This window comes from Scyliorhinus canicula, chromosome 3 (genome assembly GCF_902713615.1).
Source record: "Scyliorhinus canicula chromosome 3, sScyCan1.1, whole genome shotgun sequence".
Taxonomy (NCBI): Eukaryota; Metazoa; Chordata; class Chondrichthyes; order Carcharhiniformes; family Scyliorhinidae; genus Scyliorhinus; species Scyliorhinus canicula.
In genome coordinates this window covers 130,044,909-130,065,139 of record NC_052148.1, presented here as the reverse complement: position 1 = coordinate 130,065,139, position 20,231 = coordinate 130,044,909, and the positions used below count along the sequence as shown (strand labels likewise).

General features: G+C 47.7%; 1 protein-coding gene across 1 annotated transcript in view; it reads left to right on the top strand.

Moving 5' to 3' along the window:
• Positions 1-20,231, top strand: part of grxcr1a (glutaredoxin and cysteine rich domain containing 1 a) — a 154,523-nt gene that overhangs the window by 85,024 nt on the left and 49,268 nt on the right. Inside the window, exon 3 of the mRNA XM_038793036.1 lies at positions 3,446-3,511. Within this exon, the coding sequence (XP_038648964.1) occupies positions 3,446-3,511 (66 nt within the window). The remainder of the gene's footprint in view (positions 1-3,445; positions 3,512-20,231) is intronic.

The following is a 20,231-nucleotide window of genomic DNA, read 5'->3' as shown; positions in this document are numbered from 1 at the left end:
CAAGTCAATTCTACGATGGGGAAAGTGACGTAGGTGGGGTAAATGTGGGCTTGGCCTGTGTAAATGGTATAATTTGTGCTTTTGTGTGTTCTGAAAATGTCTTACAAAATTGTACAAAAAGTAATTGATCAATTTAAGACCGATTTAAAATTCTCAAAGAAGTAAAATAGCTTTTTACAATACTGATTACTAGAGCTTGCAGAACTGATAAATAATGCTGAACAGTACAATGTAATTAAATAGATCAGCACATAAATATGTTCACCCAGTACATATGCAGGGTATTGTATGTAACCAGTTTATTGAGACATTAGGAGGTGTGGGATAGAGGGAAATTTGGCCAATTGGATAAGTAACTGGCTATCACATACAAGACAGAGGGTGGTGGTGGATGGAAAATTTTCAGACGGGAGACCAGTTACCAGCGGTTTGCCACAGGGATCAGTGCTGGGTCCTCTGCTATTTGTGATTTTTATCAATGACTTGGAGGAGGGGGCTGAAGGGTGGGTCAGTAAATTTGTTGATGTTACCAAGATTGGTGGAGTAGTGGATGAGGTGGAGGGCTGTTGTAGGCTGCAAAGAGACATTGATAGGACGCAGAGCTAGGCCAAAAAATGGCAGATGGAGTTTAACCTGATAAGTGCGAGGTGATTCATTTTGGTAGGACAAATTTGAATGCGAATTACAGGGTCAACGGCAGGGTTCTGAAGAATGTGGAGGAACAGAGAGATCTTAGGGTTCATGCCCACAGATGTCTGAAGGTTGCCACTCAAATAGAAAGAGCCGTGAAGAAGGCCTATAGTGTGTTAGCGTTTATTAACAGGGGGTTTGAGTTTAAGAGCCGTGGGGTTATGCTGCAACTGTACATGACCCTGGTGAGACCACATTTGGAGTACTGTGTGCAGTTCTGGTCACCTCACTATAGGAGGGATGTGGAAGCATTGGAAAGGGTGCAAAGGAGATTTACCAGGAAGCTGCCTGGTTTGGAGGATAGGTCTTATGAGGAAAGATTGAGGGAGCTAGGGCTTTTCTCTTTGGAGTGGAGGAGGATGAGAGGCGACTTAATAGAGGTTTATAAGATGATGAGGGGGATAGATACAGTGGACGTTCAGAGACTATTTCCTTGGGTGGATGTAGCTGTTACAAGGGGCATAACTATAAGGTTCAGGGTGGGAGATATAGGAGGGATATCCGAGGTAGGTTCTTTACTCAGAGAGTGGTTAGGGTGTGGAATGGACTGCCTGCTGTGATAGTGGAGTCGGAGACTTTCGGAACTTTCAAGTGGTTATTGGATAGGCACATGGAGCACACAAGAATGACAGGGAGTGGGATAGCTTGATCTTGGTTTCGGACAAGGCGCGGCACAACATCGCGGGCCGAAGGGCCTGTTCTGTGCTGTACTGTTCTATGTTCTATTACTATTTAATACACAGAATGAGGTGAGGGTGACTGCCCTTGACATCAAGGCAGCATTTAATCGAGTATGGCATCAAGGAGCCCTAGTAAAACTGGAATCAATGGGAATCAGGGGGGGAAACTCGCCACTGATTGGAATCATACCTGGCACAAAGAAAGATGGTTGTGGTGGTTGGAGGTCAGGAATTTTAGTCCTGGAACATCACTGCAGGAGTACCTCAGGATGGTATTCTAACCCCAACCATCTTCAGTTGCTTCATCAATGACCTTCCTTCCAACATAAGGTCAGATGTGGGGATATTTGCTGATGATTGCACAATGTTCAGCACCATTCATAACTCCTCAGATACTGAAGCAGTCTACGTCAAATGCAACAAGACCTGGACAATATCCAGTTTGGACTGACAAGTGGCAAGTATATTCACGCTCATGAGTGCCAGTCAATGACCTTCTCCAATAAGAGAGAATCAACCATCGCTCCTTCACATTCAATTTCATTATCATCACTGAATCTCCTCTATGAACATCCTAGGGATTACTAGTGACCAGAAACTGAACTGGGCTAACCATAATAATACTGTGGCTACAAGAGCAGGTCAGAGGTTAGGAATCCTGTGGTGAGTAACTCACCTCCTGACTCCCCAAAGCCTGTCCACCACTTACAAGATACAAGGAGTATGATGGAATACTGTCCACATGCCTGGATGAGTGCAGCTCCAACAACACTCAAGAAGCTCAAAACCACCCAGGACAAAGCAGCCCGTTTGATTGACATCCATTGCCAAACATTCACTCCCTCCCCCACCAAAGCACATTAGCAGCCATGTGTACTATCTACAAGATGCATTGCAGGATCTCACCAAGGCTCCTTAGGCAGCAAATTCCAAACCCACAATCACTAGCATTTAAAGGGACAAGGGCAGCAGATACTAGGGAATGCCACCACCTGCAAGTTCCTCTCCAAGTCAATCACCAACCTGACTTGGAAATATATCATCATTCATTCAAAATCCTGGAACTCCCTCCTTCATAGCACAGTGGGTGTACCTACACCACATGGACTGCAGCGGTTCATGTGGAGTTTACACATTCTCCCCGTGTCTGCGTGGGTCTCAGCCCCACAACCCAAAGATGTGCAGGTTAGATGGATTTAGCGACGCAAAATTATCCCTTAATTGCAAAAAAATACTTCAAATTTATTTTAAAAACCTGTCATCAACTTAATGAAAGCACCTAACAACCTGAAGAAGACTCACAAAACCGAGCAAATTTCTGAAAAAATATTATTATAGGAAATCTGAGTATTAAAATCTTTATTTTGATCCCTGACCCTTGCTGAATTAGTTGAGCACTGGCATAAAATCAATTGGAATGTGAAATTGCCTCAAGATTAAGATTTAGAAAGGGAACAGAATATTAGGTTCACAATCCATGGCCCGTTGCTAGAAATTGTCAAATGATGAAAGCACCTTGCTTGGCTAGGATACCCCCACAGTTTTCTTTCCCCTTTTAAAAAATTTTGAGTGCCCAATTTTTTTTCCAACCAAGGGATAATTTCACATGACCAATCTTTGGGTTGTGGGAGTGAGACCCACGCAGACATGGGGAGAATGTGCAAACCCCAGACGGACAGTGACCCAGAGCCGGGATCCGAACCCGGGTCCTCAAAGGCGTGAGAGGCAGCAGTGCTAACCACTGGGCCACCTTACCGCCCATACTCCCACAGTTAGACAATGGGCAGACACTCTCCACCTTGGCTTGTGCCAACAGAGTACAGCAGCGCTCTCAGTAAGTACCAGTGCCTTCTAGGGAAGGAGAGAAGAATTTGGAGCAAAACTGTACGCTAAGAATATCTTAATTGTCTTGCTAATAATTCAAAACACTAATTTGCTATAATTATTCATGACTTGATACGTACTATGATAAAAGCAATATTAGGTTCAGTTTTTTAAAAATGTTCAATGTTCCTTAATTTGAGGATTTGATGTGAAGCTTCTCTTAGTGCTATTCTGCATTTATTTGCTAACAGGATGCAGAGAAAATATTGTCAATGAATGAATCAGGGGAGCTACAAGACCTCTTAACAAAGATTGAGGTAAATATACCTTTAAAAAGAATAGCATGCCTTAGGTTTAGAGAAAGTTCAGATTTGTTTAAGTTAGCATGTTGTTTTCTACAGTAACAGGTCCAGTGACCTGCTTGCCCCCAAAAGGTTTATTATTGATTTAATGTACATTACTGTACCTTGAGTTTGGATAATCTTGAATCTTGTTCCAATATTGGTTCATCCTTTAGTTTTTTTGGCCATGCTGTTATGACACCCTGGGCTAGTGCACAGTCAATTGCAGCCCCACATGCCCCAGAGTCACAACACAAGTGAATTAACCAATAATTCATATAAAAATATCCAAGGTCTTTGGCCCTTGGCTGCCCAATAATGACTGTCACCAGGTTTGTAAATATAAACACAATTACTGTTTATTTATAACAAGAACAAGAATACAGCAAATATTAACTATTAGCTAATTCCTAATCCCCACTTTAACTTGACCCCGCCCTCTACACGATCACACAAGACAGGCAAACAGAGGGCTGGAAAGGAGTAAAAATCACAAGTCAAAGGGAAAAACCATTTTTGTTTCAAATGATGGTTCCTGGCACACTTTTCTTAACAGCAACTTGCAGATTAAAGTATTTGGTTTGCAACCTGTAAGGATATAATCTGTAGAATCATTCATTCAGGTTCTCTGCAGTTACGAAATACAGTCCTCACAAGCATTCTGGAGAGATATAGCTGGTGCTGGACTTTTCTTGCACAGCCTGGAATGGTTCGCAGGTAAAAAGATTCATCTAGGCTTTCTTCCAGTTCAGAAACACAGCCTTTCTGGAGAAACATTGAAAGGTTCTTGTATTTCTGTTGCCAGGAGTCAAACAGAACTCTTGGGACCTCTGAAAAGCATTCTCATTTTTATACATAATGTTTCTAAACCAAATCATAATAAAATATATATTTTTTTGTTTTTCCTTTAACCATCACATAAATTCAAATGTTATAAGCTATAAAAAATGTAAGGGTTTAATTTATGTGTTGTTATACTTAGGTATAAATATACTTAGGTATAAATCAGGGGAGCTTCAAGGTCCCTTAACGAAGATTGAGGTAAATGGAACTTTAAAACATAATAGCATGCCTTAGATTTAGAGACAGTTCTGGCCCATTCTCCGGCTACTGTGATTCACTTTTTAAAAAAAAATAATTTTTATTGGTATTTTTTACATAAAATATAACAACAAACAATGAAAAGCAACAATATAACCCCATAATAACTGTAACACCCCCAAGACCGTATCAACGCATGTATCACACACACCCCCAAACCCAGTAAACAACAAGAAAACTTAAAAATAAATTAAAATTAAATAAACAAACATAGTCATCGTCCCACCCCCCCCCCCCCCTTTCCCCCCCCCCCCCCCGGGTTGCTGCTGCTGCTGACCCCGTACCCTATCGTTGAGCCAGAAAGTCGAGGAAAGGTTGCCACCACCTAAATAACCTTGTACCGATCCTCTCAGGGCGAATTTGACCTTCTCTAGCTTAATAAAACCCGTCATGTCGTTGATCCAGGTCTCCGCGCTTGGGGGTCTCGCATCCTTCCATTGTAGCAAGATCCTCCGCCGGGCTACTAGGGACGCAAAGGCCAGCACACCGGCCTCTTTCGCCTCCTGCACTCCCGGCTCCACCACAACCCCAAAAATCGCGAGTCCCCAGCCTGGCTTGACCCTGGATCCTACTACCCTCGACACCGTCCTCGCCACCCCCTTCCAGAACTCCTCCAGTGCCGGGCATGCCCAGAACATATGGGCATGGTTCGCTGGACTCCCCAAACACCTGACACACCTGTCTTCGCCCCCAAAGAACTTTCTCATCCTAGACCCTGACATGTGGGCCCGGTGCAGCACCTTGAATTGGATGAGGCTAAGCCGCGCACATGAGGAGGAAGAATTAACCCTCTCCAGGGCATCAGCCCATATCCCATCTTTGATCCGTTCCCCAGTTCCCCCTCCCACTTAGCTTTCTGCTCCTCTACTGACACCTCCTCCACCTCCTGCATTACCTTGTAGATATCAGATATCTTCCCCTCTCCGACCCAGACCCCCGAAAGCACCCTGTCACTCACCCCCCTCGCGGGAAGGGATGGGAATCCCTCCACCTGCCGCCTAGCAAACGCCTTTACCTGCAGATACCTGAACATGTTTCCCGGGGGAGCCCAAATTTCTCCTCCAACTCCCCCAGGCTCGCAAACCTTCCATCATTGAACAGGTCCCTCAGCTGTCTGATGCCCGCTCTGTGCCACCCCTGGAACCCCCCATCAATGTTCCCCGGGACGAACCGATGGTTCCCCCTTAACGGAGCCTCCATCAAGCCCCCCACTTCTCCCCTATGTCGCCTCCACTGCCCCCAAATCTTGAGGGTAGCCACCACCACCGGACTCGTGGTATACCTCGTAGGAGGGAGCAGCCACGGTGCCGTTACCAGGGCCCCCAGGCTTGTATCTCCATAGGACGCCCTCTCCATCCGTTTCCATGCTGCCCCCTCCCCCTCCATCACCCACTTGCGCACCATCGACACATTGGCCGCCCAATAATACCCCGAGAGATTGGGTAATGCCAGCCCCCCACCATCTCTACCCCGCTCCAAGAAGACCCTCTTCACCCTCGGGGTCCCATGCGTCCAAACAAAGCTCATAATGCTGCTAGTCACCCTCCTAAAAAAGGCCCTAGGGATAAAGATGGGCAAACACTGAAAGAGGAACAAGAACCTCGGGAGAACCGTAATTTTGACGGACTGCACTCTACCCGCCAGCGATAGCGGCACCATGTCCCACCTTTTAAATTCCTCCTCCATCTGCTCCACCAGCCTGGTAAAATTAAGCTTATGGAGAGTCCCCCAACTCCTGGCCACCTGCACCCCCAGGTATCTGAAACTCTTCACTGCCCTCTTAAACGGGAGCCTCCCAATTCCCTACTCCTGATCACCCGGGTGTACTACAAATACCTCACTCTTGCCTAAATTTAACTTATAGCCCGAGAAGCTCCCAAACTCCGCCAACAGCTCCATCACCCCCGGCATTCCCCCCTCTGGGTCCGCCACATACAACAGCAGGTCGTCCGCATACAGCGATACCCGATGTTCCTCCCCACCCCGCACCAGGCCTCTCCACCTCCCTGACTCCCTCAACGCCATAGCCAGAGGTTCAATCGGCAGTGCAAAGAGCAAGGGGGACAGGGGGCACCCCTGCCTGGTACCACGGTAGAGCCTGAAGTACTCCGATCTCCTTCCATTGGTAACTACACTGGCCATCGGAGCCGCGTAGAGCAACCTCACACATTTGATGAACTCCTCCCTGAATCCAAACCGTCCCAGCACCTCCCACAGGTACCCCCACTCAACTCTATCAAACGCTTTCTCTGCATCCAGCGCCACCACTATCTCCGCCTCCCCCTCCACCGCCAGCATCATAATAACATTTAGCAATCTCCGCACATTCGTGTTGAGCTGCCTTCCCTTGACAAATCCTGTCTGATCCTCGTGTATCACCCCTGGCACACAGTCCTCTATCCTGGTGGCCAGGATCTTCGCCAGCAACTTAGCGTCAACATTGAGGAGCGAGATAGGCCTGTATGATCCACACTGCAAGGGGTCCTTATCCCGCTTCAGGATCCGAGAGATCAGTGCCCGTGACATCGTCGGGGGCAAAGCCCTCCCTCCCATGCCTCATTGAAGGCTCGCACCAACAGGGGGCCCACCGGATCCGCATACTGTTTATAAAATTCCACCGGGAACCCATCCGGCCCCGGGGCCTTACCTGACTGCATTTGTCCAATCCCCCTGACTAGCTCCTCCAACTCTATCGGCACCCCCAGCCCCTCCACCAGCTCCTCTTGAACCTTGGGAAACATAGCCTGTTCATGAAGTTCCCCCCCCCCCCATCGGTGGCTCCGACCGGTACAGTTCCTCGTAGAAGTCCCTAAAGACCCCATTTACTTCTGTCCCCTTCTGCACTACATTCCCACCCTTATCCATCACTCCACCAATTTCCCTAGCCGCATCTCGCCTACGGAGCTGATGCGCTAACATCCTGCTCGCCTTCTCTCCATACTCATATACCGCGCCCTGCGCCCTCCACCACTGTGTCTCCGCCTTTCTGGTGGTCAACAAGTTGAACTTGGCCTGCAAGCTACACCATTCCCCCAGCAACCCCTCCTCCGGTGCCTCCGCGTACCTCCTATCCACATCCAGGAGCTCCCCCACCAGTCTCTCCCTCTCCCTCCTCTCCCTCCTTTCCCTATGGGCCCGGATGGAACTCAGCTCCCCCCGGATCACTGCTTTCAGAGCCTCCCAGACCATCCCCACCCGGACCTCCCCCGTGTCGTTGGTATCAAGATACCCCTCAATACGTCCCTCCTCATCAGCCAGCATCCCCACATCCAGGCGCCAGAGCGGGCACTGGTCCCGCGCCTCCCCCATCTCGAGATCAACCCAGTGCGGAGCATGGTCTGAAATTGCTATGGCCGAATACTCGGCATCCTGCACCTTTGGGATCAATCCCCTGCTCAGGACGAAAAAATCTATTCGGGAATAAACCCGATGGACATGAGAGAAAAAGGAATACTCCCGCGCTCTCGGTCTCCCAAATCTCCAGGGATCCACCCCTCCCATCTGGTCCATAAACCCCCTCAGCACTTTGGCCGCCGCCGGTCTCCTACCCGTCCTTGAACTGGACCGGTCCAGTGGGGGATCCAGCACTGTGTTAAAGTCTCCCTCCATGATCAGGCCCCCTGCCTCCAGGTCCGGAATGCGGCCCAACATGTGCCTCATGAAGCCAGCATCATCCCAATTCGGGGCATATACATTAACCAGCACCACCATCTCTCCCTGCAGCCTACCCTTCACCATAATATATCTGCCCTCCTTGTCCGACACCACCTCAGATGCCTCGAACGCCACCCTCTTCCCCACCAGAATCGCCACCCCCCAGTTCTTCGCGTCTAATCCTGAGTGAAAAACCTGCCCCACCCATCCCTTCCTCAGATGAACCTGGTCCGCCACCTTCAAGTGGGTCTCCTGGAGCATAGCCACGTCCGCCTTCAGCCCCTTCAGATGGGAAAATACCCTAGTTCTCTTAACCGGCCCATTAAGCCCCCTCACGTTCCAGGTGATCAGCCGGATCAAAGGGCAACCCGCCCCCCTCCCCCGCCGGCTAGCCATAGCTCATCGACTGCTCGCCCCAGGCCAGCGCGCCCCACCCGACCCGTTCCCCATGGCGATAACACCTCTCCTCTACCCCCCCCTGCCCACACCAGCTCCTTCCTGGCCATTCCAGCAGCAACCCGATATCCCCCCCCCCCCAGGCTAGAACCCCTCCTAGCCGCGACGCACCCTCCATGGTACTTCCGTGAGTCAGCTGACTTCTGCTGACCCCGGCAACTCCCGCCAAAACCCGTCCCCTCCCGACATGGGGGTCATCCCCCTCTTGCCACACCTCCTTGGCACCGCTTCAGCGCGGGAAAAACCAGTAGAGGCCACGCCCCCACCGCCAGCTCCACCCCCCCGCCCCGCAGCGTGGTAAACCCGCGCTTTCATACTGCCACACCCCACCCTTCTGACGCAGCTCCCCAAAATCCAGTTTCACCCCAACCCCCAGCCCCGTACAGAAGAGAAAATAAAAAACACAAACCCCCAACATTCCCCAAATAACACAAAACCATACCCAACGGACCCACCCAGAAACAGAGCAAAAAACCAGCATTAAAAAAACATGTCAAAATTACAAAACAGCAACAGCAAAAACAGCAACGACCATAGTGTGCCCCCAGACCCTAGTTCGAGTCCAGCTTCTCCGTCTGTACAAAGGCCCATGCCTCCTCCGGGGACTCGAAGTAGTGGTGCCGGTCCTTATATGTCACCCACAGACGCGCAGGCTGCAGCATTCCAAATTTGACCTGCCTGGGATGCAGCACCGCCTTCGTCTGGTTGAACCTGGCCCACCGCTTAGCCACCTCCGTACTCCAGTCCTGGTAGATTCTCACTACCGAATTCTCCCACCTTGCCTGCTCCTCTCTTTCTTGGCCCAGCGCAGCACACACTCCCGGTCGCTGAATCGATGGAATCGCACCAGCACCGCCCGCGGGGGCTTCATTTGTCTTAGGGCCTCCTGGCCAGCACTCTGTGAGCTCCCTCAAGCTCCAGGGGCAAATGGAACGACCCCGCTCCCATCAACGAGCTCAACATCGTGGTCACATAAGACGGAAGATCCGACCCCTCCAGCCCCTCCGCCAGGCCCAGGATCCTCAAATTCTTTCGCCTCGTGTGAACGTCCAGCTCGTCCAAGCGGTCCTGCCACTTTTTGTGAAGTGCCTCGTGCAACTCCACTTTCCCCACGAGGACCACGGCCTCCTCCTCCCGCTCAGCGGCCTGCTGCTGCAACTCTGAATGGCCACCTCCTGGGCCGCCTGGGTCTCAAGCAGCCTGTTGGAAGTCGTATTCAGGGAGTCCAGCAACTCAGCCTTCAGCTCCGCAAAACAGCGCAGAAGAGCAGCTTGCTGCTCCTGCGCCCACTTCCACCAGTCCTCGGGTGTTCCGCCAGCCGCCATTTTGTCCTTCTTCCGCCGCTTTTCTTGGGGAGCTGCTGCAGCCTTTTCCTTTGCCCCACTCCTGGTGAGCACCATAAATTTCGGGGAATGCTCTTCCAAACACCTTCCCCCACCGGGATTTGTCGAAACAGTGCGGTTTGGGGCCCTCAAATAGGCCCGAAAGTCCTTTAGTAACGGGAGCTGCCGAATGTGCGGCTTAGCTCCGCATAGCCGCAACCAGAAGCGTGATTCACTTTTAATACCAGCAGCAGACCCCTGACTGTGGGTTTCCCAGCAGCGTGGCAAGCAGTGGGATTATAGAATCCCGCCGGTAGTTGACGACGTACGGTCGGAAAACACTCGGCTGGGGGACAGAGAATGCCGCCCAGATTTGTTTAAGTTCGCATGCTGTTTCCTACATTGACGGGTCCATTGAGCTACTTGCCCCAAATGATTTATTGCTGATTTTTGGAAGTATTGGTCCCAATATTTACAGGGAGACCAGGAGGTACGGTGAAGGATGAAAACAGCCAGGGAATACATCAATGCCAGGAATGCGAAACTAGCAGCAGCAGGCCACAGTTGGCGACCCTTGGGGACAACCCTATTAGTGGAGAAAGATAAAAGGCTAGAGATTGTAGTTTCAGGATGTGAGTAAGATGTCTTTGAGGGAAGTGGAAGGCTAGGTATCTAGACTTGGTGGGTTGAGAGAGGCCATTATACGAGAGGGAAGATCGGAGCTGGACAAAGGATGCAATCATGTGAGGGAGAAGGCTGGAGTTGTAGAAGGGAGGGCAGCTTTCACGGGGTGAGGAAAAGGTGTATATCTTGTCTTGGGGGGATATCTGCAAGTGTGGAGGGGAGAACTGGTGCCTGGGTTGACGGGAGGATTGACTGCCATCATAGCAGGACGGGGAGGGAGATGATTGACAGATGGGAGGATGAGGTTTGCTGAGGGGCAATGTGAAGAACATCTGTTCCTCCTACATAAGTCGAGCTATAAAAGGTCTTGTGGGGATGGCAGTTCCCATCTTCTTTTCACGGTGGAAATTGCTGAGCCCTTGGACCTTTGTGACAAATGTTGAATTATGCTGAGAGAACTCAATTTAGATATGTTAATTAATTGTTCTGCTTCTTCACTGCAGGAGACATAATAGATGTCTGCAATCATGAAATTGGCAGCTAAGATGTACATGAGTTCAAGACATATTTTGTATTTAGCTTCACACGGGGTGGGAGACGTCACAGGGGTTGATATTAAGATAATAGTGTTTTACACAGAGTTAAGATGCACGTTTTACTGAGGTTTTACAAAATTTGCAACTTAAATACTTTCATTATTGCATAGCAAATCATAACAGAACAATTTTGCAAAAAAGCATGTTTTATTTTACCAGTTTGAGGAAGTTAAGACTGAAGGCCAATGAATTATTTGCCAATCAAAAGGATTTAATAATAACATGCACCAGAGCACAGAATGTCTCTGCTAGAGTGGTGACAATGCCTCCTGGATAATCCTGATACATGTTGTGGTTCTTCTATTCGTAAAAGCACAACATGTGTCATGTGATACTGAGCCAAAACAAACTTTCTTTTTCTGATACCCTGGAACCACTTAGACTGTTTCTCATTCAGTTTTCTTTTCGAAGATCTCCTTAAAATTCAAGTAAACTTTGCTCTGAGCACCTGAAATAGCAACTCATATCAATTTATCTTATCAATTTACATTTCAGAACCAATTATTCCAGACTCGATGGTTTGAACTGGTGCTATTACATCAGAGTCTAAATTGCTTTCAATGTTTCGAGGTAACTTTCACATCTCCGGGTGTTATCAAGCACTTTACCTTGAAAGATAACAAATGGCCTGAATAATTAAGGTCAAGTGTTTGAAAGGCAAAACTTTTAGTCCAAATTGTAGAAAACGTCTTGGGCGGGATTCTGCGATCTGCCAGCCGCGTTTTCTGCCACAGGACATCCTCGCCGGCAGCGGGATCCTCCATTCCGGCAGCCGGCGGGAAGTCCCCGGGTGTGGATGCGCTGCCGGCAGAGCGAAGGATCCCACCGATGGAGAATTCTGCTGCTTGAATATATAAGACTCCTTTGCACCGTGATGTGGTATCTGTGCTCATTGTGGCTCTGGAAACAAAAAAATCCACTGTGGCTCAATGAGCCCAACGGGTTAATATTTTCAACATATCTGTAAATTTAGAAACTTAAAATTTAATTATGCCCAATATATCCATAATTTAAAGGACGAACATCTTGCCAGGGCCATCCCCACACCACCACTACTTGCCTTCAAACAACCGCCTAACCTCAAACAGACCATTGTTCACAGCAAACTACCCAGCCTTCAGGAGAACAGCGACCACAACACCACATAACCCAGTCACGGTAACCTCTGCAAGACATGTTGGATCATCAACGTGGATACTACCATCACTCATGAGAACACCACCCACCAGGTACGCGGTACATACTCATGCGACTTGGCCAACCTTGTCTACCTCATATGCTGCAGGAAAGGATGTTCCGTGACATGGTACATCGGCAAGACCATGCAGACGCTACGACAACAGATGAACAGACACCATGCAACAATCGCTGGACAGGAGTTCTCCCATCCAGTCAGGGAACACTTCAGTAGCCAAGGACAATCGGCCTCCAATCTCCGGGTAAACATTCGCCAAGGCGGCTTTCAAGACACACGACAATGCAGAATCGCCGAGCAGAAACTGGTAGACATGTTCCGCATGCATCACGACGGCCTCAACTGGGATCTCGGTTTCATATCGCATTACATGTAACCTCCACCATACTGCCCAGGTTTGCAGAATCCTACTAACTATCCTGGCTTGAGACAATTCACACCTCGATTACCTGTGATTATCACTCACTCCACTCACACTCTTTGTACCTGTAAAGACTCACATTCTAACCATTCTTCACGTTCCAATCTGTAATTATCTTGCAATTGTGTTTCTGCTATATATGCTGTGATTGTGAATCTGCCTCCACTTCACCTGGGGAAGGAGCAGTGCTCCGAAAGTTTGTGATTTCAAATAAACCTGTTAGACTTTAACCTGGTGTTGTGAGACTTCTTACTGTGCCCACTTCAGTCCAACACCGGCATCACCACATCATAATTAAAAAAACACAGCTGTCAGCAGAAATGGGGGCGTCTCTGTTTGTTGAAAGGGTATCGAGCTTTCATTCCACAAAGATCATATGCAGTCACACATAGGTTCTAACCAATTCCTCAACAAAGAGACAGCCTCAAACAGAATGGATTAGAGCAATAATTGCCATTTAAACATTTAAAAATTATTTATTAGGAGCACATGCTTATGTTAGAGGCATCCACAAGCTATTCCGATAAAACATTTTCTTCTTATTGAATTTTTTTTCAGTTTATAAAAATATAGATTGCTCAAGAATGGGAAGATTTCAAAGGGCACATTCACAGAGATGTCAGGCGGGATTCTCCGTTGGCTGACACCAAAATTGCGATTGGGCAGAGAATAGGTTCCAACGGCAGAATCGCGGCGGGCACCGATTTGATGCCAAATCACAATTCTCCTTCACCTCGTCAATGCGGTCAGGAACGCAAATACAGTAAACACCGTTTGCATATCGTTAGCGGGCCTGACCCGGCATTCTCTGTGGCCTCCGAGATTCTCCAGCTCCGATGGGCCAAGTTCCCGATGGCGCAGTTCACTTGTGCTTTTAAAAGCCATGAAATGGCGTTGTGGCTGATGAGGGAGAGAGAGGAGGTAGGACACGGAGAGACACGACTGGGCTGCACACCACACTGGCAAACCACCTTAGCCCCAGGTTCTGCAAACTGACACTGGCCATATGGGTGCCCCCACTACTGCCCTCCACCCTTCGCCATACACCTCCCAACTTGACTGCCATCTCCCGGTGGGCCATCAGGTGGCCCACCCAGGACAACGCCTACTATAGCCCCTATGGGGGCACAGGACCCCCCGTGGAGCGTACCACTGGCAAGGGCAGTGCCAACCGATGGTACCCCTGGGACGTGCGCCAGTGCCAGGGACCCCCATGGTACCTGGCACTAATGGGGCCAGAGGTCCGGAGATGGGGGACATGCGGGGGCAGAGCTTTCAGTGCGAATCGGGGGCACTGTGTACCTCGTTGTATCTGGTTGGGCAAGGGGACACGCACCATGCTAACATGTCGGGCTTTCACCCTCTGCAGACAATGGATATTGGAATTCAACCAGCAAAGGGGAATTTGCTGCTAGTCGCTGCAGCCCTGGGGGATGCCCTGCGGCTTTACGAGCTGCCTCTGCTTGAGGGGGATGAGGAAGCTGCAGAAGCGCAGTGTGCAGTAGCAGAGCGTGCAGCAGAGGGAAAGGAGGCAGCCACCCAGTATGGGGAGCCGGCCGCCCAACAGATTGAGGAGGAGGAGTTGCCAAGGAGGCGCCGCATGGGGCCTTGTGTGTACTGTCAGTGCCTGTCATTCAAGAACCTGACGGGCCGGGCATGCCATCGAAGACTCCGCTGAGTAGGGAGACAATGTGACATATCTACCAGATCATGACGCATCTGGCACAGCAGGGGTTTAGGGGAGACACCCGCCCCCATTGGCTGTCAAGTTGATGGTCACCCTGAACATTTGTGTCACATCAGCCAGTGACTGTGCCATCTCCCTCTGGGACTGGGCCACCTCCCTCTGTGTCTGCACTACATCGGCCAGCACCTGGGCATTGCCACTGACGTTCCCAGCCATGGCCTGCTGTGATTGGGCCATGCTCAGAAGCGCCGCTACGATTTCCAGGTGGCTCTGGGACATGGTCCCCTGTGAGGCAGCAACCCTGTCCTGGGCCTCGGCCAGCGCCTGCACCCAATGCCCCAGACCTGTACATGTTGACCCAGAGCCAAAACCCTCTCCCTCAATGTCTCCACCGTGGACGCCACCCATGCGGTGTTGGCCTGAATGGCATACATGGTCGGCACTACCTCCTGCTCCTGCACGGCGTTGGACACCTCCAACTGCACCTGCAAGTGCTGGATGCTCACCGACATCCCCTCATGTAGTCCCTGGCTCTGCGACTGCATCTTCACAATTGGTGGGACCGTCCATTCCAGAAGCCCGAAACCTGTCTGGACGGAAGCTAGTTCCTCGGGTTGGTCTGCCCTCTGACTGTCCACCCCCTCGGGAGTTAAGTAGGGTGCCCTTTCCAAGGGCTAGTGCAGACTCGATGGGCCGAATGGCCTCCTTCTGTACTGTAAATTATATGGTTCTATGAATCCTACTTCCACCTGCGTACTGGATCTGTTGTGTGGTGCGCACCATATAGTGTACAAGGAGCCTCTTCATTAAAGTGTCCAACCAAGGTAAGTGTCTCTGGGATGGTGGAGGGTGTCGGACATGGCTCTGATGGGATGTCAGTGTCATTTCCATACTCGAGCTCTGGGATGTCCTGTGTCTCAGGCCAAGGGTTGCTACCGGAGCTGCTCTCGTCATTGGTGCCCAGATCCTGGGGGCTCCGTCTGTGGCAGATGATGGGGGCGGGGGAGCCATTTTAACCCGCACCATCTCCAGCAGGTCCTGCAAGACACAAGACAAGATGCATGATTAGACCACGGGGTGGAGGTGGTGGGGTTGAGGGTGGGGGTGAGTTGATGGGGTAGTGACCACGGGGGTGATGGTGAAGGTTGTGTCGGGAAGAGTGGGGGGGGGGGGGTGTAGTGAGGGAGGTGTGGGGATGAGGATGAGATTAGAGGTGATGGTGAGGGTGGTGTGGGGGTGTTGTTGTGGGGGGGGTGAGACACGTGTCACGGGGAATCGCAACGCAGCGGGGTCTCATTTCCTTGCCCCTGGCTGAACTCCACCCTGGTGACCTCCCTTTCCTCTGGGCCACCATCCACAACCAGGGCCCTCTGCTCTGTCACGGTCAGGGGCCGCAGTTCCGGTGGTCCTCCTTCAGTCTGCTCCTGCTCCCGGCGGTTGTGGGTGGCCTTCTCCTGTGGGGGGGATGGGAAAACAGAAAATGACAGTGTTGGACAGTACAACGCATGCAGCCCAGGAGGTGGGTAACTGGTGGCCTCAATGGCCAGGGCACCTGGCCATGGCGGCCAATCTGGGTACCGGCATATGGTTCAGGGTAGGGGTTCTGCCGCCCTCTGGGTTGGGGGGGGGGGGGACTTGGCTTATGGGTGTGTGGGATGGAAGTTGGTGCCTGGGCCACAGTGCTAATTGTTGTAATATATATATATTACTCTTTGAACCAGCCAAGTTGATGAAATAAACAATAGTCTTCTTTTAAAGATAAACTAATTTAATGAGTAATTTAAATAATATCTGTGATTCTTTTGTACTTAATACTCAACTAATTAAAGAAATAAAATACAGAAAAGATAACTAAGTATACAATGTAATAATTAAATAACTTATAACTTCTCTCTCTCTAACTAGTCTATGTCTTGTCTTCACTATCCTAAAGCACACTCTCAGAAAGAGCGGGAAAATCTTTCTTATACCATATGATAGTGAGACATCTAGTGTTGAATTGACTGTGCTACATTTACATAAATTGATCATGTATATTCATGTACAGAGATCACTACATCCCCCTTTTTTAACATTTTCTTGGAAATATTAAAAGAAAATTTAGTTACATACGAAATGCAGTGTATACAATGTACAGTAATCACTAGAATCATGAAAAAGTTCACAAATCCAGACGATTGGGTCTTCTTCTCCTTGTCGATCTTCTTAACGTCAAAGGTGATGAAGAAGTTTTTATGTCTTCGTTGATCATCAAATTTGAATGCATTTGCTGTTCAATTTGTTCTGAAATTGTCTGGTTCAAATCAAGATTAGGAAAAACCTTTGCAGTATCTGTGATTTCTTCTCAGAATTTTTCCATCTGAAATTCTTATTAGATAAGTTATTGGAGAAAATTGCCTAATTATGCTTGCAATGTCAGACCAACCTCCTTCAGGAAGTCGTAATCTAACAGTATCATCCTCAGATAGAGTAGACAATTCTTTTGACTGTTGATCAAAGTATATTTTCCGCTTCATTTTCTGTTGCTGAATTTTCTTCACATTGCAACGTTGTTCAGGATCAGAAAAATGTAACTGAGGTAGAGTCGTCCTAAAAATTTCATTGTGTAACATTAGTGATGGAGATAATCCTGTAGATGAAGGTGATGTCCTGTAATTGAGTAAAGCTAGATAAAAATCAGGTTGAGAATCTTTGGATTTAGTAAGTAGCTGTTTCATAATGTGAACGCTTTTTTCTGCTTTTCCATTGCACTGTGGAAAATTAGGGCTTGAAGTTACATGTTCAAAATTGTATTTCAATTGGAATTCTTGCCATTCATGACTTGAGAAACATGGTCCATTGTCAAACATGACGATACGAGGAATACCATGCCTGGCAAATATTTCCTTGGATGCCTTTATGACAGTACTGGATGTTATGCCGTTCAGTTTCACTAGTTCAGGAAAATTGGAAACATAGTCAATGACTACTAGATAGTCCTTATCAAATAAGTGAAAGATATCAGCACCAACCTTGATCCATGGTGATGTTACAAGATCATGTGGTTGTATTTGTTCTTTGCACTGATGATTTTGATGTGACTGACACCGAACATGATGATATCATGTCCGAGATATCATTGTTGATACCTGGCCAATAGATCGACTGTCTGGCATGACGTTTACATTTTTCAATTCCTAAATGTCCCCCATGAAGTCTAGAAAGCATTTCAGACCTCACACTTTGTGGAATCACAATGCGATCTTGTCTCAGCAGTATACCATCTACAACAGTCAGTTCTGACTGAATGCTTTGGTATTGCAGACAATTACCTTTCGGCCATCCTTTTTGAAGGTGATGTATGACTTTCATCAAAGTAGCATCTTTCAGTGTTTCAATGCGAATTTGTTGAAATTTGACATCAGAGACAGGAAGTAACTCTCTGAATAATTGAAGTTGAGAATCAACATCATTTATCGATCCTTCTTGGAGAATTTCAGTGCCGACTGATCTAGATAAGGTGTCAGCAATTACTAACTCTTTACCTGGTGTGTATTTTAGTGTGAAATCATATCTTCTTAATTTCATCATCAGACATTGAAGTCTGGGAGTCATATCATTCAAGTTTTGTTCAGTGATGTGTACAAGTGGACAATGGTCAGTTTCTACTGTGAACTTGGGTAGACCATGAACATAGGCGTGGACTTTGGAAATCCCTGTAACTAACCCAAGACACTCCTTTTCAATTTGAGAGTACCTACACTCAGTCTCAGTCATGGATCCAGATGCGTAGGCAATAGGAACCCAATTATTGAAATGATCTTGTTGAAGTAAAACAGCACCCATGCCATTTTTATTAGTATCCGTTGAGATTTTAGTAGGTTTTGTAGGATCAAATAATGGTAAGCATGGTGCGTGTATCAATTGTTGTTTTAAATCTGTCCATTCTTCAGTATGTTTTCAGTCCAGATGAAATCTGTGTTCTTTCTAATTAGTTGATGTAGTGCAGTTGTTCTGTTAAGATTTGAAATAAACTTTCCAATAAAGTTAACAAATCCGAGAAAGCGTGAGACTGCCTTCTTGTCTTTAGGAATTAGCATTTTGTTGATAGCTTGCACTTTATCTTGATCTGGCTTTATTCCTTCAGCTGTGATAGTGTCACCTAAGAATTTCAAAGAGGAGAGGGCAAACATGCATTTGACTTTGTTTAGTTTCAAACCATATCATGTATCCTTTTGAATACTTCCTGAAGACGTTTCATATGTTCTTCAGGTGTCGTTGACAGAAACCCGAATGCCTTCTATGTTCTCGGTCATTTGTTCCATCGTTCTATGAAAAATGTCCAAAGCTGAAATAATTCCAAAGGGCATCCTATTAAAACAGTACCTTCCGAAAGGTGTATTAAAAGTACAGAGAAGTTTACTGGAGTCTTCTAGTTGCATCTGCGAGAAACCTTGAGACTCATCATGTTTGGTAAAAATTCTGGCATTGCCCATCTCTGCAGTAATGTCTTCCTTCTTAGGTATTGGATAATGTTCTCTTTTGATGTTGCTATTTAGATCCTTCGGATCCATACAGACTCTTATCTCACCTATAGGTTTTTTCATGCAGACCCAGTCAGTAGGCTGAGTAATCTTTGATATGATATCTCGAACTTGCAATCTTGACAGTTGAGCATTTAGTCTGTCTTTAAGAGGAGCAGGTACACTTCTAGGTGGATGGATTACCGATTTGGCATCCTTTTTCAGTTGTATTTTGTACTGAAATGGTAACATACCCATACCTTAAAATACATCAGGGTATTCCTGTAATGGTTGTTAAATGTCACTTTTGAGCATAGTCGACCGACAGGTATTCAAAAAAAATTGTTGAATGAGCTTCAAATCTTTGCATGCTTGAGCTCCGAGTAAAGATGAACGAGTATAATTTACTATCTCGAATCTTACTTGTTTCTGAATGTCACTGTTTGTGACACTCAGGTAACACGAACCATGCGAGAAAATGGGATTGCCATTATAATCGCTTAATGAGCATTCTGGAGATATCAGAAAGTCCAAGACTTTTTATCTTGGACAAGTCCTTCGAATTCAAAAGATTCTCCGAGGCACCTGTGTCCAATTGGAATTGCGTTAATGTATACCGTAGTCATCCATTCATTGCTAACAACATTGACTCTTTGATCTTTCGTTACTTGAAGATCCTGTTCATATTCTTGATGAGCTGGTTTTGTTGCTTTAAGATGATTCTTGCTTGCTTGCAGATCATTCTTTTTTTTTTTTAAATTTAGATTAGCCAATTATTTTTTCCAATTAAGGGGCAATTTAGCGTGGCCAATCCACCTACTCTGCACATTTTTGGGTTGTGGGGGCGAAACCCACGCAGACACGGGGAGAACGTGCAAACTCCACACGGACAGTGACCCAGAGCCGGGATCGAACCTGGGACCTCAGCGCCGTGAGGTGGGTTGTGCTAACCACTAGGCCACCGTGCTGCCCTCTTGCAGATCATTCTTGATGGATGATTCAAAAACATCAACGAAACAAGTATTTTCTAACAAGAAAATATCATCCTCCGGGAAATCTTGTGTGTTGATTTCTTCTTTTTTGTCCACGGCTCTCCCTTTGTAATATTCTTTCTGTGCAGGAGGAATGTAACTTGTGG